This window comes from Triticum urartu, chromosome 1A, assembly GCF_056163025.1.
Source record: "Triticum urartu cultivar PI428250 chromosome 1A, HENAU_Tu73, whole genome shotgun sequence".
Lineage (NCBI taxonomy): Eukaryota > Viridiplantae > Streptophyta > Magnoliopsida > Poales > Poaceae > Triticum > Triticum urartu.
In genome coordinates, this window is record NC_141873.1 from 248,519,231 (window position 1) to 248,545,694 (window position 26,464).

The 26,464-nt window shown below is 47.4% G+C and overlaps 1 protein-coding gene across 1 annotated transcript; it reads left to right on the top strand.

Moving 5' to 3' along the window:
- The first annotated feature begins 212 nt into the window (after nt 1–212).
- On the top strand, nt 213–25,533 carry LOC147990726 (uncharacterized). The gene is made up of 4 exons (XM_087538368.1): nt 213–539; nt 1,388–1,669; nt 24,521–24,760; nt 24,820–25,533. Exons 1-4 carry the CDS (start codon nt 213–215, stop codon nt 25,531–25,533), a joined length of 1,563 nt encoding a protein of 520 aa, XP_087394494.1.
- Nucleotides 25,534–26,464: the final 931 nt, after the last annotated feature.

A 26,464-nucleotide genomic window follows, 5' to 3' on the forward strand; every position in this document is an offset into this window, starting at 1 on the left:
GCGTCTCCGTCCCGCCCAGGACGAAAATCCCATTTTCTATCATGATTTTTTGTCATAGAAGTAGGAGCCCACCACATCTATGATGATACCGGGTTTTGTCACAATTATCGTCATAGAAGTGTCATATGTATGACAGAAAAAAAATTCGTTCAGCCCAAAATGTCACGGATGTGTTTTTTTTGTAGTGGGACCGGGGCGAATTCTTCGTTAGTATGGAGATCTTCGAGCGGGCGCTCAACTTCAAATGGGAGGTCATAATTTTTTATGGGTCGGCGTACCACCGGCGCTCCCCGACCTTCCTCGCTGAGCTTCAACCGAAGGTCTCCGCCTCCCTCCTCCCTGTTGTCGTGGGAGGTGACTTTAACCTCATCTGCTCCCCGGATGAGAAGAATAATGACCGGATCAACCGCCCCCGGATGCAGCTGTTCAACGACTGCATCGTGGAGCTCGGTCTCCGTGAGCTCGAGCGGACGGGTTCCAGGTTCACCTGGACAAACCGTCGGGCTGACCCGACGCGATCCATCCTGGATCGTGTCCTAGTTTCCCCAGATTGGGAACTTAGATGTCCCCTGACCTCGCTTCGGGCGATTACCCGGATCGGGTCTGACCACGTTCCTCTACTCCTATCCACCACCGACGAATGCCTCCCCCCCTCCCCCCCCCCCCCCCCGTCCCGCCGCGGTTTCGGTTTGAGCTTTCCTGGCTCAACCAGGCAGGATTCCACACGGCGGTCGTGGATAAATGGACCACCGCGCGCACTACTCCCCACCGCTCCATGTCTACCGTTGACTCATGGTAGTTTTGTGCCAAGCTCGCCCATAAATTTATGAAGGGTTTGGGCGCGAACCTTGGTCGAGACCTCCGCGAACGCAAGAAAGCTCTACTCTCCGCCATCCAAGCTCTGGACACCCGCGCTGACATTTCCGAGATCTCCCCGGATGAGTGGATGCAGAGATACGATCTCGAGGATTAGCTCTCGACCATTTACACAGATGAGGAGGCTTACTGGAGGCTCCGTGGTACCCAACGATGGGTGTTTCGTCGAGACGCCAATACAGCTTACTTCCAGGCAATCACAAATGGGCGGCAGCATCTTAACTCCATCCATTGCTTATGGGATGGAGATACCCAGCTTGTCCGTCCATCGAATATCCATGCCCATGTAGAAGGCTTTTACAAAGCCTTATTCTCCCCCACCCCTCGGGGTGGGGCCGCTCTGGCTCCCGACACTTGGTCGGGCATCCAGCTAGTGTCCTATGCGGCTAATGCCGCCTTGGTGGCACCTTTCTTGGAGGACGAAGTCCTCGCTGCCATAAAGGGTATGAACCCCTCCTCGACCCCGGGGCCTGATGGACTGCCAGTGACTTTCTTCAAATCATTTTGGCAGACCATCAAACCGGAAATCATGGCCCTCTTCGAGGAGTTCTTTTCAGGGACAATGGACCTTGGCCGCCTTAACTATGGGGTCATCACCCTCATCCCCAAAGTTCCGGGGGCCTCTGACATCCGCCAGTTCCGGCCTATCACCGTGGTCAATGTGATATTTCGGATCCTGGCTAAAGGGTACGCCAATAGGGTGACCCTTTTAGCTGACGCTGTCACTCACCCCAACCAATTCGCCTTCATTCAAGGGAGGTTTATCCTGGATGGGGTGCTGGTCTTCCACGAGGTTGTAACACCCTCGATGCGACTATATCTCCCACGTGTCGAGGCACGACTTAGAGGCATAATCGCATTGAAAGCATATGTCGCAAGTCAGGCAATCTTCACAACATCCCATGTAATCTAGATAATAAAAGTGGAGATAACATAGTTGGCTTACACTCGCCACGTCAATCAAGTACATAAAATAGCATTACATCAACCAAACACTCATGGCCCGACTACGGCGCCAAAATAAAAGATAACCCAACATGCGACACGGTCCCGATCATCCTGAAGGAAATATGCCCTAGAGGCAATAATAAAGTTATTATTTATTTCCTTATATCATGATAAATGTTTATTATTCATGCTAGAATTGTATTAACCGGAAACGTAATACTTGTGTGAATACATAGACAAACAAAGTGTCACTAGTATGCCTCTACTTGACTAGCTCGTTAATCGAAGATGGTTATGTTTCCTAACCATAAACAAAAGAGTTGTTATTTGATTAACGGGATCACATCATTAGGAGAATGATGTGATTGACATGACCCATTCCATTAGCTTAGCACCCGATCGTTTAGTATGTTGCTATTGCTTTCTTCATGACTTATACATGTTCCTATGACTATGAGATTATGTAACTCCCGTGTGCCGGAGGAACACTTTGTGTGCTACCAAACGTCACAACGTAACTGGGTGATTATAAAGGAGCTCTACAGGTGTCTCCAAAGGTACATGTTGGGTTGGCGTATTTCAAGATTAGGATTTGTCACTCCGATTGTTGGAGAGGTATCTCTGGGCCCTCTCGGTAATGCACATCACTTAAGCCTTACAAGCATTGCAACTAATGAGTTGGTTGCGGGATGATGTATTACAGAACGAGTAAAGAGACTTGCCGGTAACGAGATTGAACTAGGTATTGGATACCGACGATCGAATCTCGGGCAAGTAACATACCGATGACAAAGGGAACAACGTATGTTGTTATGCGGTCTGACCGATAAAGATCTTCGTAGAATATGTAGGAGCCAATATGGGCATCCAGGTCCTGCTATTGGTTATTGACCGGAGACGTGTCTCGGTCATGTCTACATTGTTCTCGAACCGTAGGGTCCGCACGCTTAAGGTTTCGATGACAGTTATATTATGAGTTTATGAGTTTTTATGTACCGAAGGAGTTCGGAGTCCCGGATGAGATCGGGGACATGACGAGGAGTCTCGAAATGGTCGAGACGTAAAGATCGATATATTGGACGACTATATTCGGACATCGGAAAGTTCTGAGTGATTCGGGTATTTTTCGGAGTACCGGGTAGTTACGGGAGAAGCAATGGGCCTTGATGGGCTTTAGTGGGAAGAGGAGAAAGGGCCAAGGGGCTGCTGCGCCCCCCCTCCCCTCTAGTCCGAATTGGACTAGGGAAAAGGGGGCCGGCCACCTCTCCTTCTCCTCCACTTCCTTCTCCCTTCCTCCCCTCTTGGTGGACTCCTACTAGGACTTGGAGTCCTAGTAAGACTCCATATCCTGGCCGCACCAAGCCTTGGCCGGCCTCCTCCTCCTCCTCCATCCTTTATATACTGAGGCAAGGGGCACCCCATGGACACACAAGTTGATCTTCGTGATCGTTCCTTAGTCGTGTGCGGTGCCCCCCTCCACCATATTCCACCTCGGTCATATTGTAGCGGTGCTTAGGCGAAGCCCTGCGACGGTAGAACATCAAGATCGTCACCACGCTGTCGTGCTGACGGAACTCCTCCCGACGCTTTGCTGGATCGGAGCCCGGGGATCGTCATCGAGCTGAACGTGTGCCAAGAACTCGGAGGTGCCGGAGTAACGGTGCTTGGATCGGTCGAACCGTGGAGACGTACGACTACATCAACCAAACGCTTCCGTTGTCGATCTACATGGTACGTAGATCACACTCTCCCCTCGTTGCTATGCATCACATGATCTTGCGTGTGCGTAGGAAAATTTTGAAATTACTACGTTCCCCAACAGTGGCATCCGAGCCTAGGTTTTATGTGTTGATGTTATATGCACGAGTAGAACACAAGTGAGTTGTGGGCGATATAAGTCATACTGCTTACCAGCATGTCATACTTTGGTTTGGCGGTATTGTTGGATGAAGCGGCCCGGACCGACATTACGCGTACGCTTACGCGAGACCGGTTCTCCCGACATGCTTTGCACAAAGGTGGCTAGCGGGTGACAGTTTCTCCAACTTTAGTTAAACCGAGTGTGGCTACGCCCGGTCCTTGCGAAGGTTAAAACAGCACCAACTTGACAAACTATCGTTGCGGTTTTGATGCGTAGGTAAGATTGGTTCTTGCTTAAGCCCGTAGCAGCCACGTAAAACTTGCAACAACAAAGTAGAGGACGTCTAACTTGTTTTTGAAGGGCATGTTGTGATGTGATATGGTCAAGACGTGATGAGATATAAGTTGTTGTATGAGATGATCATGTTTTGTTGAAGTTATCGGCAACTGGCAAAATCCTTATGGTTGTCTCTCTATTGCATAAGATGCAAGCGCCCAATAACTACTTTACTTTATTGCTATGCGATAGCAATAGTTGCAAGAGGAATTGTTGGCGAGACGACCACGTGACGACACATTGATATAGATCAAGATGATGGAGATCATGGTGTCATGTCGGTGACGATAGAGATCATAACAGTACTTTGGAGATGGAAATCAAAGGCGCAAGATGATGATGGCCATATCATGTCACATATTTTGATTGCATATGATGTTTATCTTTTATACATCTTATCTTGCTTTGATTGACGGTAGCATTATAAGATGATCTCTCACTAAATTATCAAGAAGTGTTCTCCCTGAGTATGCACCGTTGCCAAAGTTCGTCGTGCCCAGACACCACGTGATGATCGGGTGTGATAAGCTCTACGTCCATCTACAACGGGTGCAAGCCAGTTTTGCACACGCAGAATACTCGGGTTAAACTTGACGAGCCTAACATATGCAGATATGGCCTCGGAACATGAAGACCGAAAGGTCGAGCGTGAATCATATACTAGATATGATCAACATAACGATGTTCACCATTGTAAACTACTCCATTTCACGTGATGATCAGTTATGGTTTAGTTGATTTGGATCACGTGATCACTTAGAGGATTAGAGGGATGTCTATCTAAGTGGGAGTTCTTAAGTAATATGATTAATTGAACTTAAATTTATCATGAACTTAGTCCTGGTAGTATTTTGCAAATTATGTTGTAGATCAATAGCTCGCGTTATTGCTTTCATATGTTTATTTTGATATGTTCCTAGAGAAAAATTGTGTTGAAAGATGTTAGTAGCAATGATGCAGATTGGATCCGTGATCTGAGGTTTATCCTCATTGCTGCACAGAAGAATTATGTCCTTGATGCACCGCTAGGTGACGAGCCTATTGCAGGAGCAGATGCAGACGTTATGAACGTTTGGCTAGCTCAATATGATGACTACTTGATAGTTTAGTGCACCATGCTTAACATCTTAGAATCGGGACTTCAAAGACGTTTTGAACGTCATGGACCATATGAGATGTTCCAGGAGTTGAAGTTTCAAGCAAATACCCGAGTTGAGAGATATGAAGTCTCCAACAAGTTCTATAGCTAAAAGATGGAGGAGAATCGCTCAACTAGTGAGCATGTGCTCAGATTGTCTGGGTACTACAATCGCTTGAATCAAGTGGGAGTTAATCTTCCAGATAAGATAGTGATTGACAGAATTCTCTAGTCACCATCACCAAGTTAGTAGAACTTCGTGATGAACTATAGTATGCAAGGGATGACGAAAACGAATCCCGAGCTTTTCATGATGATGAAAGCGATGAAGGTAGAAATCAAGAAAGAGCATCAAGTGTTGATGGTTGACAAGATCACTAGTTTCAAGAAAAGGGCAAAGGGAAGAAGGGGAACTTCAAGAAGAACGGCAAGCAAGTTGCTGCTCAAGTGAAGAAGCCCAAGTATGGTCCTAAGCCTGAGACTAACTGCTTCTACTGCAAAGGGACTGGTCACTGGAAGCGGAACTGCCCCAAGTATTTGGCGGATAAGAAGGATGGCAAAGTGAACAAAAGTATATTTGATATACATGTTATTGATGTGTACTTTACTAGTGTTTATAGCAACCCCTTAGTATTTGATACTGGATCAGTTGCTAAGAGTAGTAACTCGAAACAGGAGTTGCAGAATAATCAGAGACTAGTTAAGGGTGAAGTGACGATGTGTGTTGGAAGTAGTTCCAAGATTGATATGATCATCATCGCACACTCCCCTATACTTTCGGGATTAGTGTTGAACCTAAATAAGTGTTATTTGGTTTTTGCGTTGAGCATGAATATGATTTGATCATGTTTATTGCAATACAGTTATTCATTAAAGTCAGAGAATAATTGTTGTTTTGTTTACATGAATAAAACCTTCAATGGTCATACACCCAATGAAACAAGTTCATTGGATCTCGATCGTAGTGATACACATATTCATAATATTGAAACCAAAAGATGCGAAGTTAATAATGATAGTGCAACTTATTTGTGGCACTGCCGTTTAGGTCATATTGGTGTAAAGCGCATGAAGAAACTCCATGCTGATGGGATTTTGGAATCACTTGATTATGAATCACTTGGTGCTTGCGAACCATGCCTTATGGGCAAGATGACTAAAGACTCCGTTCTCCGGAACAATGGAGCGAGCAACTGACTTATTGGAAATAATACATACTGATGTATGCGATCCGATGAGTGTTGAAGCTCGCGGCGGGTATCGTTATTTTCTGACCTTCACATATGATTTGAGCAGATATGGGTATATCTGCTTGATGAAACATAAGTCTGAAACATTTGAAAAGTTCAAAGAATTTCAGAGTGAAGTGGAAAATCATCGTGACAAGAAAATAAAAGTTTCTACGATATGATCGCAGAGGTAAATTATTTGAGTTACGAGTTTGGTCTTCAATTAAAACAATGTGAAATAGTTTCACAACTCACGCCACCTGGAACACCATAGTGTAATGGTGTGTCCGAACGTCATAACCGTATTTTATTAGGTATAGTGCGATCTATGATGTCTCTTACCGATCTACCACTATCGTTTTGGGGTTATGCATTAGAGACAGCTGCATTCACGTTAAATAGGGCACCATCTAAGTCCGTTGAGACGACACAATCTGAACTGTGGTTTGGCAAGAAACCAAAGTTGTCGTTTCTTAAAGTTTGGGGTTGTGATGCTTATATGAAAAAGTTTCATCCTAATAAGCTCAAACCCAAATCGGAGAAATATGTCTTCATAGGATACCCAAAGGAGACTATTGGGTACACCTTCTATCACAAATCCGAAGGCAAGACTTTTGTTGCTAAATTCGGAGTTTTTCTAGAGAAGGAGTTTCTCTCGAAAGAAGTGAGTGGGAGGAAAGTAGAACTTGATGAGGTAACTGTACCTGCTCCCTTATTGGAAAGTAGTTCATCACAGAAATCTGTTCCTGTGACTACTACACCAATTAGTGAGGAAGCTAATTATGATGATCATGTAACTTCAGATCAAGTTACTACCAAATCTCGTAGGTAAACCAGAGTGAGATCTGCACCAGAGTGGTACGGTAATCCTGTTCTGGAAGTCATGTTACTAGACCATGACGAACTTGCGAACTATGAGGAAGCGATGATGAGCCCAGATTCCGCGAAATGGTTTGAGGCCATGAAATCTGAGATATGATCCATGTATGAGAACAAAGTATGGACTTTGGTTGACTTGCCCGATGATCAGCAAGCCATAGAAAATAAATGGATCTTCAAGAGGAAGACGGACGCTGATAGTAGTGTTACTATCTACAAAGCTAGAATTGTCGCAAAAGGTTTTCGACAAGTTCAAGGTGTTGACTACGATGAGATTTTCTCACTCGTATCTATGCTTAAGTCTGTCTGAATCATATTAGCAATTGCCGCATTTTATGAAATCTGGCAAATGGATAAACAAAACTGCATTCCTTAATGGATTTACTAAAGAAGAGTTGTATACGATGCAACTAGAAGGTTTTGTCGATCCTAAAGGTGTTAACTAAATATGCAAGCTCCAGCGATCCATCTATGGACTGGTGCAAGAATCTCGGAGTTGGAATATACGCTTTGATAAGTTGATCAAAGCATATAGTTTTATACAGACTTGCGGTGAAGCCTGTATTTACAAGAAAGTGAGTGGGAGCACTACAACATTTCTGATAAGTATATGTGAACAACATATTGTAGATCAGAAATAATGTATAATTTTCTGGAAAGCATAAAGGAATATTTGAAAGGAGTTTTTCAAAGAAAGACCTCGGTAAAGCTGCTTACATATTGAGCATCAAGATCTATAGAGATAGATCAAGACGCTTGATAAGTTTTTCAATGAGTACATACCTTGACAAGATTTTGAAGTAGTTCAAAATGGAACAGTCAAAGAAAGAGTTCTTGCCTGTGTTGCAAGGTGTGAAATTGAGTAAGACTCAAAGCCCGACCACGGCAGAAGATAGAAATAGAATAAAAGTCATTCCCTATGCCTCAGCCATAGGTTCTATAAAGTATGCCATGCTGTGTACCAGATCTATTGTATGCCCTACCACTGAGTTTGGCAAGGGAGTACGATAGTGATCTAGGAGTAGATCACTGGACAGCGGTCAAAATTATCCTTAGTGGAATAAGGATATGTTTCTCGATTATGGAAGTGAAAAAAGGTTCGTCGTAAAGGGTTACGCCGATGCAAGTTTTGACACTAATCTAGATGACTCTAAGTCTCGATCTAGATACATATTGAAAGTGGGAGCAATAAGCTAGAGTAGCTCCGTGCAGAGCATTGTTGACATAGAAATTCGCAAAATACTTACGGATCTGAATGTGACAGACCCGTTGACTAAAATTATCTCACAAGCAAAACATGATCACACCTTAGTACTCTTTGGGTGTTAATCACATAGCGATGTGAACTAGATTACTGACTCTAGTAAACCCTTTGGGTGTTGATCACATATCGATGTGAACTATGGGTGTTAATCACATGTTGATGTGAACTATTGCTGTTAAATCACATGGCGATGTGAACTAGATTATTGACTCTAGTGCAAGTGGGAGACTGAAGGAAATATGCCCTAGAGGCAATAATAAAGTTATTATTTATTTCCTTATATCATGATAAATGTTTATTATTCATGCTAGAATTGTATTAACCGGAAACGTAATACTTGTGTGAATACATAGACAAACAAAGTGTCACTAGTATGCCTCTACTTGACTAGCTCGTTAATCGAAGATGGTTATGTTTCCTAACCATAAACAAAAGAGTTGTTATTTGATTAACGGGATCACATCATTAGGAGAATGATGTGATTGACATGACCCATTCCATTAGCTTAGCACCCGATCGTTTAGTATGTTGCTATTGCTTTCTTCATGACTTATACATGTTCCTATGACTATGAGATTATGTAACTCCCGTGTGCCGGAGGAACACTTTGTGTGCTACCAAACGTCACAACGTAACTGGGTGATTATAAAGGAGCTCTACAGGTGTCTCCAAAGGTACATGTTGGGTTGGCGTATTTCGAGATTAGGATTTGTCACTCCGATTGTCGGAGAGGTATCTCTGGGCCCTCTCGGTAATGCACATTACTTAAGCCTTGCAAGCATTGCAACTAATGAGTTGGTTGCGGGATGATGTATTACAGAACGAGTAAAGAGAATTGCCGGTAACGAGATTGAACTAGGTATTGGATACCGACGATCGAATCTCGGGCAAGTAACATACCGATGACAAAGGGAACAACGTATGTTGTTATGCGGTCTGACCGATAAAGATCTTCGTAGAATATGTAGGAGCCAATATGGGCATCCAGGTCCCGCTATTGGTTATTGACCGGAGACGTGTCTTGGTCATGTCTACATTGTTCTCGAACCGTAGGGTCCGCACGCTTAAGGTTTCGATGACAGTTATATTATGAGTTTATGAGTTTTGATGTACCGAAGGAGTTCGGAGTCCCGGATGAGATCGGGGACATGACGAGGAGTCTCGAATGGTCGAGACATAAATAACGATATATTGGACGACTATATTCAGACATCGGAAAGGTTCCGAGTGATTCGGGTATTTTTTGGAGTACCGGGTAGTTACGGGAGAAGCAATGGGCCTTGATGGGCTTTAGTGGGAAGAGGAGAAAGGGCCAAGGGGCTGCTGCGCCCCCCCTCCCCTCTAGTCCAAATTGGACTAGCGAAAAGGGGGCCGGCCACCTCTCCTTCTCCTCCACTTCCTTCTCCCTTCCTCCCCTCTTGGTGGACTCCTACTAGGACTTGGAGTCCTAGTAGGACTCCACATCCTGGCCGCACCAAGCCTTGGCCGGCCTCCTCCTCCTCCATCCTTTATATACTGAGGCAAGGGGCACCCCATGGACACACAAGTTGATCTTCGTGATCGTTCCTTAGCCGTGTGCGGTGCCCCCCTCCACCATATTCCACCTCGGTCATATTGTAGCGGTGCTTAGGCGAAGCCCTGCGACAGTAGAACATCAAGATCGTCACCACGCCGTCGTGCTGACGGAACTCCTCCCCGACGCTTTGCTGGATCGGAGCCCGGGGATCATCATCGAGCTGAACGTGTGCCAAGAACTCGGAGGTGCCGGAGTAACGGTGCTTGGATCGGTCGAACCGTGGAGAGGTACGACTACATCAACCAAACGCTTCCGTTGTCGATCTACATGGTACGTAGATCACACTCTCCCCTCGTTGCTATGCATCACATGATCTTGCGTGTGCGTAGAAATTTTTTGAAATTACTACGTTCCCCAACACATCCCCAACTGGGCACCACTACTGATCATCAGGAAAGGAAACATAGTATCGTTGAGAGTCCTCGTCGAACTCCCACTTGAGCTCGAGCGCGTCACCTGGAGCGGAATCATCAGGCCCTGCATCTGGTGTAATAGTAATCTGTAAGCCACAGGGACTCAGCAATCTCGCACCCTCGCGATCAAGACTATTTAAGCTTAAAAGGTATGGTAAGGTAAATATAAGTGGAGCTGCAGCAAGCGACTAGCATATATGGTGGCTAACCTATTCGCAAAAGAGAGCGAGAAGAGGAGGCAAAGTGCGAGCGAGAAACTAGAGAGCAACCTGCGCAAGCATTACTCCAACACCGTGTCCACTTCCCGGACTCCGCCGAGAAGAGACCATCACAGTAACTCACACGGTTGATTCATTTTAATTAAGTTAAGGTTCAAGTTATCTACAACCGAACATTAACAAATTCCCATCTGCCCATAACCGCGGGCACGGCTTTCGAAAGTTCAAATCCCTGCACGGGAGTCCCAACTTAGCCCATGACCAGCTCTCACGGTCAACGAAGGAATAGACCTCCTCCCGAGACGTTCCGATCAGACTCGGTATCTCGGTTCTTCAAGACACTTCGACAGGTTAAAACAAATCCAGCAACACCGCCCGAATGTGCCGACAAATCCTGATAGGAGCTGCACATATCTCATTCTCAGGGCACACTCAGATGAGCGCTCCATACAACTAAAACCAAACCTCGAGTTTCCCCGAGGGGGCGCTGCACAGGACTCTAGTTTGGACCAACACACAGAGGAGCACTGGCCCAGGGGGGGCTTAAATAAGATGACCCTCGGGCTCCGGAAACCCAAGAGAAAAAGAGGCTAGGTGGCAAATGGTAAAACCAAGGTTGGGCATTGCTGGAAAAGCTTTAATCAAGGCGAACTATCAAGGGGTTCCCAGTATAACCCAACCGCGTAAGGAACGCAAAATCCGGGAACATAACACCGATATGACGGAAACTAGGGCGACAAGAGTGGAACAAAACACTAGGCGAGAGGCCGAGCCTTCCACCCTTTACCCAGTATATAGATGCATTAAGATAACATGGCAATATAATGATATCCCAACAAGTAAATAAATGTTCCAACAAGGAACGACCTCCAAACTTCACCTGCAACTAGCAACGCTATAAGAGGGGCTGAGCAAAGCGGTAACATAGCCAATCAACGGTTTGCTAGGACATGGTGGGTTAGAGGTTTGACATGGCAATTTGGGAGGCTTGAAAGGAAGTGGTAGGCATCGTAGCATTGGCATAGCAAAAGAGCGAGCATCTAGCAAAGCAAAGATAGTAGTGATTTCGAGGGTATGATCATCTTGCCTGCAAAGTTGTCAGAGTTGACTGGATCCTCAAAAGCAAACTCAACAGGCTCCTCGTTAGCGAACTCGTCTCCCGGCTCTACCCAAACAAGACAAACAAGCAAATGGAACACAATCAAACACGTGCAAGGATCAAACAATATGATGCAACATGGTATGCTATGCGGGATGCGATGCGGGATGCATATGCAAGATTTGACAAGGGATGCATGAACCTGGCCTCACCTTGGAAATTCAAGTGTGCCACTGGAAAGATGAGATTAAATCGCTTGAAAACGATATAAAGAACGCCGGAATCGGAGTTACGGTTTGGAAATGGCAAGCAATTCAAATATGGCCACGTTCTGCGATTTACAGCAAGTAGCCATCCAAATGCAACGAGATGAACATGCTACAGCACCCAAACATGGCATAAAAATACATGGCAGGGATGCATTCATGATGCTTAACAAAATTCTAGCACTGAGCTACAACCAAATCATCCATTAACAGGATCAAACAAGCATGGCAAAAATGCATATGGTAAACAGATCTCAGACTTAGTGAAATTAACACTTGTCTGGAAATTTCAGATCAGATAGCACCCTTCGGAGCAACAAAACTACATGCTACAGGACCTGAACAAGGCAAAGTAAAACATGGCATGGAGCTACTCAAAAAGCTTAACAAAAGTCCCTTAGTGACCTTGAGCCAAAATGGATCAGAAAACACATTTGCAAGCATGTGAACATAGCAAAAGCATAATCAGTATTCTGACTTAATGAAAACTGGCACATGCTGAAAACAGATTTCAAGTAGGCATGTTTACGAGCTCGATGCACTCACTATGGAGCAATTCATGAAAATCTAAGCATACACCCATCAAGAATGCACAAAATACAAGCTTGACATGGCAAGAACAATAACATAACATGCACGGATCAACTACAACATCCTTGGCAAAATCGCTAACAAGTAGACAATCTGCCCAGATTCACGAAGTAGCAAAAGTAGAGCTCGATTGACTCAAGCTAGGGTGCTCCATAATTGCAAACAAAGACATGGATGGATATATCACTACAATATTAACAAAACATCTTTACTGATCATCCTCAAAAGAGGCACGGATCACTAGGAAACAACATGAACATATGGCCATATGAGATAAACAGGTCAAGGACTTAGTGGAAATGCTAAGTCCCTGAAATCAGCATTACCAAGTGCCTCACTTTGCAAGCTTGTGCTAGTCACCACACACATCACAAAAATACATGGGTTGCACCTCTGAAAAGATGGAAAACACCTTAACAAAACATATGTAGAGCTCAAGGGCATATCATGCACACATTAATCATGGCAAAAATGACAAATATCTAAATGGAGCAGCAGATCTGACAATTATCTCAAGTAGCCCTCTTCCAATAGCATTTCGGGCATCAAGATGATCTCAAATGAAAATGATGCAATGGAATGAAATGATGTACTCTCTGAGACGAACATTTTGATATGCTATAAGCCAAAAACGAAGCTACGGATACGGAGTTATAGCATGCCAAAGTTTACAAAAACATTAGGGTTCGGGGATGAAAAAGTTAACCGAGAGTTTCCACAGATCTAGATCCAGCACGCGGATCGAGGCACGCCGGAGCACTGTAGCAGCAGGGAGTCACCGGAGTTCGTCGCGGGCTCGCCGGAGGAAGAGGACGCCGGGGCTCGCCGGAGTTGGCGACAGGGAGGCGCGGGCGACCACCGGGTACGGGCACCGAGGCGAGGCGGTGCCGGAGCGGCGCCGGCTGGGTGCGGCGGACGCGGCGACCGGGGCGGCGCGCGCCGGTGGCTGGGGCGGCGAACATCGGTGGCGGGCGGCGGGCGGTCGGCGTCGGAGGCGATGGCCGGCGGAGGAGACGAGAGGCGCGGGCGCGGGCGACGGGCCGGGAGGGCCCCGCCTGGGCCCCGGCAGGCCGGCTCACGGCGCCACGGGGAAAGTGGGCGCGGTCGGCGGACGAATCAGGCGACGACACGTGGCGGCGAACGGCGGGAACGGACACGTCCGGACGGCGGGTTTTCGTCCGGCGGCGCGAGGAGAGTTTGCCCGAGATTTTTGGAAGGGGATCTATAAATAGGCATAGAGGGAGCTAGGAAGCTCCAAATGGAGTGCGGTTTGCGACCATGCGATCTTGATCGAACGCTCTAGATGATGGAGAGGGTTTTGATGGGTTTTGGTCCAACTTGGAGGGGTGTTGGGCTGCAACACACACGAGGACTTTTCGGTCCCTCGGTTAACCGTTGGAGCATCATACGAAGTCCAAATGGTACGAAACTTGACAGGCGGTCTACCGGTAGTAAACCAATGTCTCTTGGCAAGTCTCGGTCCAATCCGGAAATGTTTAATCCCCACACACGAAAGAAAGGTAGAAATGACCACCGGAGGAGAACGAAGCGCCAGAATGCAAAACGGACAACGGGGAAAATGCTCGAATGTATGACATGAGCACGTATGCAGATGCAATGCACATGATGACATGATATGAGATGCATGACAATGATAACAACACACGGAGACAAAAACCCGAACCCGAGAAAAATAAAATAACTTAACGCCGGAAACGGCAAGAGTTGGAATACATATTGGGAAAGTCATATCCGGGGTGTTACAACACTCCACCACTACGAAAGGATCTCGTCCCGAGATCTAGGACTGAAAGAACGCCGGGTACTCAGAACGGAGGTGATCCTCGCGTTCCCAGGTAGCTTCACGGTCGGAATGGTGTGACCACTTGACTTTGAGGAATTTGATTGACTTGTTGCGAGTCTTGCATTCAGTCTCTTCGAGAATAGCAATGGGGTGCTCACGATAGGAGAGATCTTCTTGGAGCTCAATGTCCTCGAAGTTGACGGTGCGGTCAGGAGTCTTGAAGCACTTTCGGAGCTGAGAGACATGGAACACGTCATGAACATTTGCAAAGTTTGAAGGAAGCTCGAGTTGATAGGCGAGATCGCCTCTCTTGCTGACAATCTTGAAAGGTCCCATGTATCTGGGGCAAGCTTCCCTTTGATACCGAAGCGGCGAGTACCTTTCATAGGAGAGATGCGGAGGTAAACATGATCTCCGATCTTGAAAGCCAGATCACGGTGCTTACTATCATAGTAGCTCTTCTGGCGGGATTGGGCTGCTTTGAGGTTATCTCGAATGACTTTGCACATTTCCTCTGCCTCTGTGATTAAGTCATTACCCAAAAGCTGACATTCACCGGTTTTGGACCAGTTGAGAGGGGTACGGCACTTCCTGCCATACAGAATTTCAAATGGGGCCTTGCCCGAACTTGCTTGAAAACTGTTGTTGTAGGAGAATTCAGCATAAGGAAGACAATCCTCCCACTTCATGCCGAAGGAGATCACACAAGCCCTGAGCATATCTTCAAGAATCTGGTTGACACGCTCGACTTGACCGCTAGTTTGAGGATGGAAAGCTGTGCTGAAACGGATGTTGGTGCCCATGGCCTTCTGAAAAGAATCCCAAAACTTGGAGGTAAAGATGCTACCACGGTCTGAAGAGATCACTTGTGGAATACCGTGCAGAGAGACAATTCAAGAGGTATAGAGTTCCGCTAATTGAGCTGCAGTGATTGACTCTTTGATAGGCAGAAAGTGAGCCACTTTGGTGAGTTTGTCGATGACAACGAATATAGCATCATTGCCACGCTTGGACTTTGGAAACCCAGTCACGAAGTCCATCTCAATGTGGTCAAACTTCCATTCTGGAATGGCAAGAGGTTGGAGGAGACCAGCTGGCCTTTGGTGTTATGCCTTCACTCTTCTGCAGACATCACACTCGTTCACGAATTGAGCAATCTCGCGCTTCATTCGAGTCCACCAATAAGCCTGCTTAAGGTCCTGATACATCTTCGTACTCCCAGGGTGGATGGAGAGGAGAGAATTGTGAGCCTCGTTCATGATCACTTTACGAAGGTCACCTTTGGGCACAACAATACGATCCTCGAAGAAGAGAGTGTCCTTGTCATCAAGGCAGTAGCACTTGTACTTGGGTTGACTCTTGGCAATCCCAATCTTCACCTTTTTCACCATAGCATCAAGAAGCTGGGCTTGGAGAATCTAGTCTTCCAAGGTAGGAGAGACTTGAAGGTTGGCGAGGAAACCTTGAGGAACAACTTGCAGATTAAGTTTGCGGAAAGCTTCACAAAGATCGGGTTGATAAGGCTTGAGAATAAGACTGTTACAATAAGCCTTTCTGCTCAATGCGTCAGCAATCACATTGGCCTTTCCTGGAGTATACTCGATACTCGGATTATACTCTTGAATCATTTTGACCCATCGATTTTTCCTGAGGTTGAGATTAGGCTGAGTGAAGATGTACTTGAGACTTTTGTGATCAGTGAAAATGTCCACTTTTCTTCCCAATAAGAGATGTCTCCAAGTCAAAAGAGCATGCACAACTGCTGCCAACTCGAGATCATGAGTGGGGTAGTTCTTCTCATTAGGCTTCAACTGGCGAGAGGTATAAGCAACAACTTTCTTCTCTTGCATCAATACTGCGCCAAGACCTTGGAGAGAGGCATCACAAAAGACCTCATACGGTTTGGATTCATCAGGCGGAGTCAAAACTGGAGCAGTGATCAATTTCTCTTTCAAAGTGTTGAAAGCAATGTCACACTCCGGAGACCAAACGTACTTGACGTGCTTCTGGAGAAGATTTGAGAGAGGCTTCGCGATCTTAGAAAAGTTTTCAACGAATCTTCGACAGTAGCTTGCGAGACCGAGGAAGCTACGGAGTTGCTTCACGTTCTGAGGAGGTTCCCAATTCACAATTGCAGACACCTTCTCAGGATTCACGGCAATGCCCTTGGCAGAGATGATATGACCAAGATAAAGAACCTCATCGAGCCAAAATTCGCACTTGGAGAACTTGGCGTAGAACTTGTGTTCCCTCAACTTATCGAGTACCAAACGCAAGTGCTTGGCATGATCTTCCTTGTTCTTCGAGAAAACCAGAATGTCGTCGAGATAGACCAAAACGAAGTCATTGGTGTAGGCATTGAAGATGAAGTTCATCATGCGAGAGAACGTCGGAGGAGCGTTGACGAGGCCAAAAGACATGACAGTGTATTCATATGAACCATAGCTTGTCCTGAAGGCCGTCTTGGGAATATCTTGCTCATGGATTCGAATCTGATGATAACCCATGCGGAGATCAAGCTTGGAGAATACTTGGGCACCTTTGAGTTGTTCGAACAGCTCGTTGATGTTGGGAAGTGGGTATTTGTTCTTGATGGTCTTCTTGTTCAATGGACGGTAATCAACACAAAGTCGGTCCGTTCCATCCTTCTTCTTCACAAAAAGAACACCACAACCCCACGGAGAAGAACTAGGCCGAATGAGACCCATTCTTTCTTGAATACCGAGTTGCTTCTTCAGCTCCTTCAACTCTTCAGGTACGATCTTGTAAGGACGCTTGCACACAGGTTCCGTGCCAGGCTCAAGATCAATGACGAATTCAACTGGCCGGTGCGGAGGCATTCCTGGAAGCTCTTCTGGAAAGACGTCTTGATATTCGCAAATGACTGGGATTTGCGAGATAGCATCGAGTTCACCCTTCTCATTAAGAGAAAACAGACGGATGGTATTATCCCGAGCGGCAAAGACAATTACATCCTCAGACGAATGAGTCAATTGAATCTGCCTGGCAGCACAATCAAGATGCGCCTTGTGCTTAGAAAGCCAATCCATCCCGAGAATAAGATCAATATCCAAGTTACCAAGAACAATTGGGGAAGAAAGGAACTTGTAGTCGCCCAAGGTGATAGTAACCTCCGGGACGCAGGTGTTAGCTGTCATCTGCTTGCCCGGTGACACAATTTGCAAGGAACTTTGCAGATACTGATAATCGCACTCATACTTCGATGCAAAAGGTTTGGAAATGAAGCAATGCGATGCACCAGTGTCAAAAAGAACTTTTGCAGGAATATCATTAACAGGAAGGTTACCCATGATGACATCTGGCGAATCCTCTTCCTGAGCTGCATTCAGCAAGTTGACCTTGGCGGACTTGGTGTTATGCTTGACCATAGCTGTACTTGCCGATCTCACAGGAGGAGGAGGAAGACGCCTCTGGTTGAGACATTTGTTGGCATAGTGACCCTTCTGTTGGCACTTGTTGCACGTGACCTCTGAAAGCGGACGGTGATACGGAGCACTCGATCTTGGAGCTTGAGACGAAGTCTTGTTCTGAAAGCCAGGGTTGGGTGGGTGGGAAGATCCACTGCCACCTTTGCTCTTCTGCTGATACGACTGACGGAACGGAGGAGGAGGAAGCCAATACTTCTGCTGCTTGGCCACTTGAGTAGAGGAATAAGGAGTAGCATCTCTGCCTCGCTTCTTGGAAGCATCACACCTTAGTTGAGTGGCCTCTTGCTTCAATGCCATGTTGTAGAACTCATCGTACCTCAAGGGCTCAAAGAGAACAAGAGCTAGCTGGATTTCTTCTCTGAGACCACCCCTGAACTGGTATATCATGCTCTTCTCATCAGGGACGTCCTGCTTGGCAAAGCGGGCGAGCTTCTGAAACAACTTGTTGTAGTCATAGACAGACAAAGAACCTTGCTTCAGGTTGCAGAATTCCTCACGCTTGCTTCCAACCACGCTCTGAGGGATATGGTGAGCTCTGAAATCTTGACGGAATTCATCCCAAGTGATCACACGTCCACCTCTGGAGTCCTTGTACTGCTGGAACCATTCTGCAGCTTGATCTTTGAGTTGGAAGGAATCGAACTTGACGAAGTCCTCAGGCCTGACGTTACTGCACTCGAAATGCTTGCACAGATCCACGAGCCAATCGTCAGAATTGGTTGCCTCAACACAATTGCTGAAAGTCTTCGGCCCGTTAGCAAGGAGCTGGTTGAGTGTAGCAAAGTGATTCTGATTGTTGCCTTGGTTCCCTTGGTTGCCTTGATTGCGCTCTTGAAGAATTTTCATGATCAACTGTGTGTTTGCATTGGTTGCGGCCATCACAGCTTGCCATGCCTCCGGAGGAGGTGGAGGTGGTGGCGGATCAGGATTCGGAGTCGTGCGCGTTGGAGGAGCCATCCTGAAGAGGTTGACATCCATTAGCACATGGATAGAAAAATATTGAAGCTGAATCCAACGGAATGAAAATTGCAACATAAAGTATTCACATCCGAACAAAATGAACGAATGCATTCCTCTTGAAATGGTCACATATCCATAAATTGAGAAGCCACGTAGAATTTAGGTAGAGAAATAAATAAACAAGGTACGGATCAAGAACGAATAATCGGTAAGAAATCCCAATCTCAAACCAACTATCCGTGGAAGAAGAACTAGAGCTACTAGAATTCCCACCTATGAAACTCCCGAACCTTTCCGGTTATGCAATCAGGTGTTGGGGATACAGGGGAAGCATAATATCTCACCCAAATCTAGCAAATCCTACATCCAGCTGTATCCATCCTTCAACACATAACCGAGAAAAACTTCGGAAACCATCTACCTCAACCTTCGAAAAGCATCCTTTATACAAGTTATGGCGATACTCCCGAACTCCCGCCCCAGTACTGGGTGGCGTCGAGGTTATCTCACCAACGAACTGCATAAAAGAGATTTTCGATGTCGGTGTACTAAACTCAGGTATTCCAGAACTGCAACGATAAAATTATGACGACAACACCTCAGAGCTCAACTCCCCGGGACACTTCCACCAAACCCCTGACAGGAGGCACCAAGACAATGTTCTCGTCATAAAACCATCGGAACAATTCCAAGATACCCGCGTGATCCTAAAAAAATTTTTAGAGAAATTTGAGAAGAGAAGAGTCAAAACTCTATGTCAGGATGCCTTACCAGAGCGATGAGGAGACTGGGAAGTAAAAAGAATTCCTAAACTCTCCGATATATAATTCCTAAATGACTCAAAACATTTTTTTAGACACAACTCGGCTGCTAAAAACGATCAAGCAATGGGGCTCCTAAGGTCGGGGAAGGCTCGGATTACCAACTTGTAACACCCTCAATGCGACTATATCTCCCACGTGTTGAGGCACGACTTAGAGGCATAATCGCATTGAAGGCATATGTCGCAAGTCAGGCAATCTTCACAACATCCCATGTAATATAGATAATAAAAGGGGAGATAACATAGTTGGCTTACACTCGCCACGTCAATCAAGTACATAAAATAGCATTACATCAACCAAACACTCATGGCCCGACTACGGCGCCAAAATAAAAGATAACCCAACATGCGACACGGTCCCGATCATCCCCAACTGGGCACCACTACTGATCATCAGGAAAGGAAACATAGTATAGTTGAGAGTCCTCGTCGAACTCCCACTTGAGCTCGAGCGCGTCACCTAGAGCGGAATCATCAGGCCCTGCATCTGGCGTAATAGTAATCTGTGAGCCACAGGGACTCAGCAATCTCGCACCCTCGCGATCAAGACTATTTAAGCTTAAAAGGTATGGTAAGGTAAATATAAGTGGAGCTGCAGCAAGCGACTAGCATATATGGTGGCTAACCTATTCGCAAAAGAGAGCGAGAAGAGGAGGCAAAGCGCGAGCGAGAAACTAGAGAGCAACATGCGCAAGCATTACTCCAACACCGTGTCCACTTCCCGGACTCCGCCGAGAAGAGACCATCACAGTAACTCACACGGTTGATTCATTTTAATTAAGTTAAGGTTCAAGTTATCTACAACCGGACATTAACAAATTCCCATCTGCCCATAACCGCGGGCACGGCTTTCGAAAGTTCAAATCCCTGCAGGGGAGTCCCAACTTAGCCCATGACAAGCTCTCACGATCAACGAAGGAGTAGACCTCCTCCCGAGACGTTTCGATCAGACTCGGTATCTCGGTTCTTCAAGACACTTCGACAGGTTAAAACAAATCCAGCAACACCGCCCGAATGTGCCAACAAATCCCGATAGGAGCTGCACATATCTCGTTCTCAGGGCACACTCAGATGAGCGCTCCATACAACTAAAACCAAACCTCGAGTTTCCCCGAGGGGGCGCTGCACAGGACTCTAGTTTGGACCAACACACAGAGGAGCACTGGCCCAGGGGGAGCTTAAATAAGATGACCCTCGGGCTCCGGAAATCCAAGGGAAAAAGAGGCTAGGTGGCAAATGGTAAAACCAAGGTTGGGCATTGCTGGAAAAGCTTTAATCAAGGCGAACTATCAAGGGGTTCCCATTATAACCCAACCGCATAAGGAACGCAAAATCCGGGAACATAACACCGATATGACGGAAACTAGGGCGGCAAGAGTGGAACAAAACACTAGGCAAGAGGCCGAGCCTTCCACCCTTTACCAAGTATATAGATGCATTAAGATAACATGGCAATATAATGATATCCCAACAAGTAAATAAATGTTCCAACAAGGAACGGCCTCCAAACTTCACCTGCAACTAGCAACGCTATAAGAGGGGCTGAGCAAAGCGGTAACATAGCCAATCAACGGTTTGCTAGGACATGGTGGGTTAGAGGTTTGACATGGCAATTTGGGAGGCTTGAAAGCAAGTGGTAGGCATCGTAGCATTGGCATAGCAAAAGAGCGAGCATCTAGCAAAGCAAAGATAGTAGTGATTTCGAGGGTATGATCATCTTGCCTGCAAAGTTGTCAGAGTTGACTGGATCCTGGAAAGCAAACTCAACGGGCTCCTCATTAGCGAACTCGTCTCCCGGCTCTACCCAAACAAGACAAACAAGCAAACGGAACACAATCAAACACGTGCAAGGATCAAACAATATGATGCTATGCGGGATGCGATGCGGGATGCATATGCAAGATTTGACAAGGGATGCATGAACCTGGCCTCAGCTTGGAAATCCAAGTTTGCCACTAGAAAGATGAGATGAAATCGCTTGAAAACGATATAAAGAACGCCGGAATCGGAGTTACGGTTTGGAAATGGCAAGCAATTCAAATATGGCCACGTTCTGCGATTTACAGCAAGTAGCCATCCAAATACAACGAGATGAACATGCTACAGCACCCAAACATGGCATAAAAATACATGGCAGGGATGCATTCATGATGCTTAACAAAAGTCTAGCACTGAGCTATGGCCAAATCATCCATTAACAGGATCAAACAAGCATGGCAAAAATGCATATGGTAAACAGATCTCAGACTTAGTGAAATTAACACTTGTCTGGAAATTTCAGATCAGATAGCACTCTTTGGAGCAACAAAACTACATGCTACAGGACCTGAACAAGGCAAAGTAAAACATGGCATGGAGCTACTCAAAAAGCTTAACAAAAGTCCCTTAGTGACCTTGAGCCAAAAGGGATCAGAAAACACATTTGCAAGCATGTGAACATAGCAAAAGCATAATCAGTTTTTAGACTTAATGAAAACTGGCATATGCTGAAAACAGATTTCAAGTAGGCATGTTTACGAGCTCGATGCACTCACTACGGAGCAATTCATGAAAAGCTAAGCGTACAGCCATCAAGAATACACAAAATACAAGCTAGACATGGCAAGAACAATAACATAACATGCACGGATCAACTACAACATCCTTGGCAAAATCGCTAACAAGTAGACAATCTGCCCAGATTCATGAAGTAGCAAAAGTAGAGCTCGATTGACTCAAGCTAGGGTGCTCCATAATTGCAAAAAAAGACATGGATGGATAGAGCACTACAAGATTAACAAAACATCCTTACTGATCATCCTCAAAAGAGGCACGGATCACTAGGAAACAACATGAACATATGGCCATATGAGATAAACAGGTCAAGGACTTAGTGGAAATGCTAAGTCCCTGAAATCAGCATTACCAAGTGCCTCACTTTGCAAGCTTGTGCTAGTCACCACACACATCACAAAAATACATAGGTTTCACCTCTGAAAAGATGGAAAACCCCTTAACAAAACATATGTAGAGCTCAAGGGCATATCATGCACACATTAATCATGGCAAAAATGACAAATATCTAAATGGAGCAGCAGATCTGACAATGATCTCAAGTAGCCCTCTTCCAACAGCATTTCGGGCATCAAGATAATCTCAAATGAAAATGATGCAATGGAATGAAATGATGTACTCTCTGAGACGAACATTTTGATATGCTATAAGCCAAAAACGGAGCTACGGATGCGGAGTTATAGCATGCCAAAATTTGCAAAAAGATTAGGGTTCAGGGATGAAAAAGTCAACCGAAAGTTTCCACAGATCCAAATCCAGCGCGTGGATCGAGGCACGCCGGAGCACTGTAGCAGCAGGGAGTCGCCGGAGTTCGTCGCGGGCTCGCCGGAGGAAGAGGACGCCGGGGCTCGCCGGAGTTGGCGACAGGGAGGCGCGGGCGACCACCGGGTGCGGGCACCGAGGCGAGGCGGTGCCGGAGCGGCGCCGGCTGGGTGCGGCGGACGCGGCGACCGGGGCGGCGCGCGCCGGTGGCTGGGGCGGCGAACGTCGGTGGCGGGCGGTGGCCGGCGGAGGAGATGAGAGGCGCGGGCGCGGGCGACGGGCCGAGAGGGCCCCGTCTGGGCCCCAGCGGGCCGGCTCGCGGCGGCGCGGGGGAAGTGGGCGCGGTCGGCGGACGAATCAGGCGACGACACGTGGCGGCGGACGGCGGGAACGGACACGTCCGGACGGCGGGTTTTCGTCCGGCGGCGCGAGGAGAGGGAGAGGTTAGGGTTTGCCTGAGATTTTTGGAAGGGGATTTATAAATAGGCATAGAGGGAGCTAGGAAGCTCCAAATGGAGTGCGGTTTGCGGCCACGCGATCGTGATCGAACGCTCTAGATGATGGAGAGGGTTTTGATGGGTTTTGGGCCAACTTGGAGGGGTGTTGGGCTGCAAGACACACAAGGACTTTTCGGTCCCTCGGTTAACCGTTGGAGCATCAAACGAAGTCCAAATGGTACAAAACTTGAATGGCGGTCTACCGGTAGTAAACCAAGGCCGCTTGGCAAGTCCCGGTCCAATCCGGAAATGTTTAATCCCCACACACGAAAGAAAGGTAGAAATGACCACCGGAGGAGAACGAAGCGCCGGAATGCAAAACGGACAACGGGGAAAATGCTCGAATGCATGAGATGAGCACGTATGCAAATGCAATGCACATGATGACATGATATGATATGCATGACAACGATAACAACACACGGAGACAAAAACCCGAACCCGAGAAAAATAAAATAACTTAACGCCGGAAACGGCAAGAGTTGGAATACATATTGGGAAAGTCATATCCGGGGTGTTACAGAGGTCCTTCATGAAGTCCGGTCCAAACACCATAGTGCGGTCTTCCTGAAGCTTGACTTTCATAAGGCTTATGATACAGTTTCCTGGCTATTCCTTCGGGAAGTATTATTCCGTAAGGGTTTTGACGACCGGTGGGTGACCAGAGTTATGCAACTCGTCTCCTGTGATCGGACCGTGGTTAACATTAACGGCGAGGTCGGGCCTTTCTTCCCCACCCTTTGTGAGGTTCGCCAAGGCGACCCTTTCTCCCCGTTTTTGTTCAACATGGTGGTCGATGCCCTTGCGGTCATCCTGGATAAGGCTAAATATGCTGGCAATATCCACGGCATTGTCCCTCACCTTGTAGGAGGGGGAGGGGTCTCCCTCCTTCAATATGCTGACGACACAATAATAATGGTGGAGGGCTCCGCGACCGATATTGTCAACCTGAAGTTCCTCCTTCTATGCTTACAACAGATGTCCGGGCTCACGATCAACTTCGATAAGAGCGAAGTGATGATCCTTGGCTATCCTCCGGATGAGGCTCTGGCCATTGCTGACCGGTTGAACTGCCGCTTGGGTACTTTCCCCAAGACTTACTTGGGGATACCCGTTAGTGACTCGAGGCTCACTGTGGCTGACCTCCGCCCGACAGTGACCCAGATGCAGCACCGAGTTGAGCCCTGGAAGGGGAGGTGGCTCTCGAAGGCGGCCTGGGTAATTCTCATCAACTCCTCGCTCGTTAGCCTCCTTTGGTTTCTCATGAGCACCACCAGGAGATCGCCAAATACCAATCCAGGTTTTTCTGGGCAGATGAGGGTGACAAGCAGAAATACCTTATGGTGAGCTGGCCCGACATTTGCAAGCCCAAGGACCAGGGTGGACTAGGCATCTTGTCTTCTCGGCGCATGAACATCGCTCTCCTGACCCGGTGGCTCTGGCATATCGCCAATGGGGAGGGAGGCCTCTGGCTCACCATCATCCAAAACAAGTACCTCCGTGGCCAGCCTCTTGTGTTCTGTCAGCACTCGGGCGGATCCCAGTTCTGGCAAGCTGTGATTCAGCTCTTTCCCATGCTCCGCATCGGCACGTCCATCTCAGTTGGCTCTGGGTCCTCGACCCTGTTTTGGTTTGACCGCTGGCTAGGAGACTCCCCCCTGGCTGCTCGGTTTTCGGACCTATTCGCCATAGCGGTTGACACTCAGGTCTCTGTCGAGACGGCCCTTATTGACTTAGGGCGTCTCGCCTTCCGGCGCCCTTTCGGTTCCCTCGAGGTTGTCGCGTGGGACTCCCTCCTCCAGGACATCGCTCTTCTCCCGATGGACGTCGAGGGTGCCCCTGACTCCATCTCCTGGCGCCTGGAGTCATCTGGCCGCTTCTCTACTAAGTCCCTATATGCGGCAATCGCCCCCTCGTTGGCCCCTCAGCCCTTTAGCCTGATCTGGGACATTCGCCTACCACTGAAGATTAGGATCTTCCTGTGGCAGTGAATCCGAGGACGCCTTCCCTCCGGGATTGAGGTCCTCAAACGCAATGGACCGGGAGATGGGATGTGCCCCTTGTGCGGCACGGTGGAGGATTCTAACCACATCTTCTTTTCCTGCTCCACCACCCAATTCCTGCGGTCCTGCTTCCGCGAGACGGTTGGTGGACAGTGGTGCAACACCAACTTCCCCGACCTGCTTGCGGAGATCCACGCCGCTCGTCCTCGCTACCGCCATATTAGATGGTCGTGCGTTGGAGTCCTCGCCCTGGACGCTTTGGACCATTTGCAACAAGCTCGTTATTCAGAAAGTGCCCATACGACGTGCGACTGACGCAATCTTCAAATGTGTGGTTTCTTGCAGTTTTGGCGGCCGCTTAGCCGCCCTTAGGACCGGGACGTCATCGACACCCTCCTCGCTGCTCGATGGCCTTCCGCGTGGCACCACCGCTGCCGCCCCCTCCTCCAGAGCCCGATTGAGCCTACTACATGTGGCGCTATTCGTGTGTATGTTTTGTTCTATGGGCTTACTGAGCTGCGCCTTCAGCATTGAACCTTGTACTCTTGTTGGGGTGAACCCTCTGTGTGCGCGCGCGTGGTGTGTGAACTTTGTTGGATATTTGGCTCGGGTGGTTTGCTTTATAATATAAAGCATGGCGAAAGCTTTTTCCGGTAACGATATAGTGGACAGAAGGAGTTGCACTTTATGCCGATTATATGGCGCACCGGGCTGACTCGCTGGAGCAAGAAAAGAAGGAGGAGGCAGCGCTGCAGCCGGATGTGGAGCAAGACCCCAGCTCATGGAGGGGCGGATCCGAAGGAGGAGGAGGCCATGGAGGAGGCGGAGCCAGCTGCGGGCTTTGTCATGGAGGATGCCATGGCGGAGGAGGCGGCGGAGCAGGCCACCATCCTGGAATTCATCCAGTCATAGGCCACGG

Excerpts from the sequence above, each read along its gene's own strand:
- LOC147990726 (XM_087538368.1), top strand. The coding sequence starts at position 213 with ATGGAGATCTTCGAGCGGGCGCTCAACTTCAAATGGGAGGTCATAATT. Across the intron at positions 540-1,387 it reads CCATCCTGGATCGTGTCCTA|ACCATCAAACCGGAAATCAT; the intron begins GTTTCCCCAGAT and ends TCATTTTGGCAG. Across the intron at positions 24,761-24,819 it reads GGCTCTCGAAGGCGGCCTGG|GAGATCGCCAAATACCAATC; the intron begins GTAATTCTCATC and ends GAGCACCACCAG.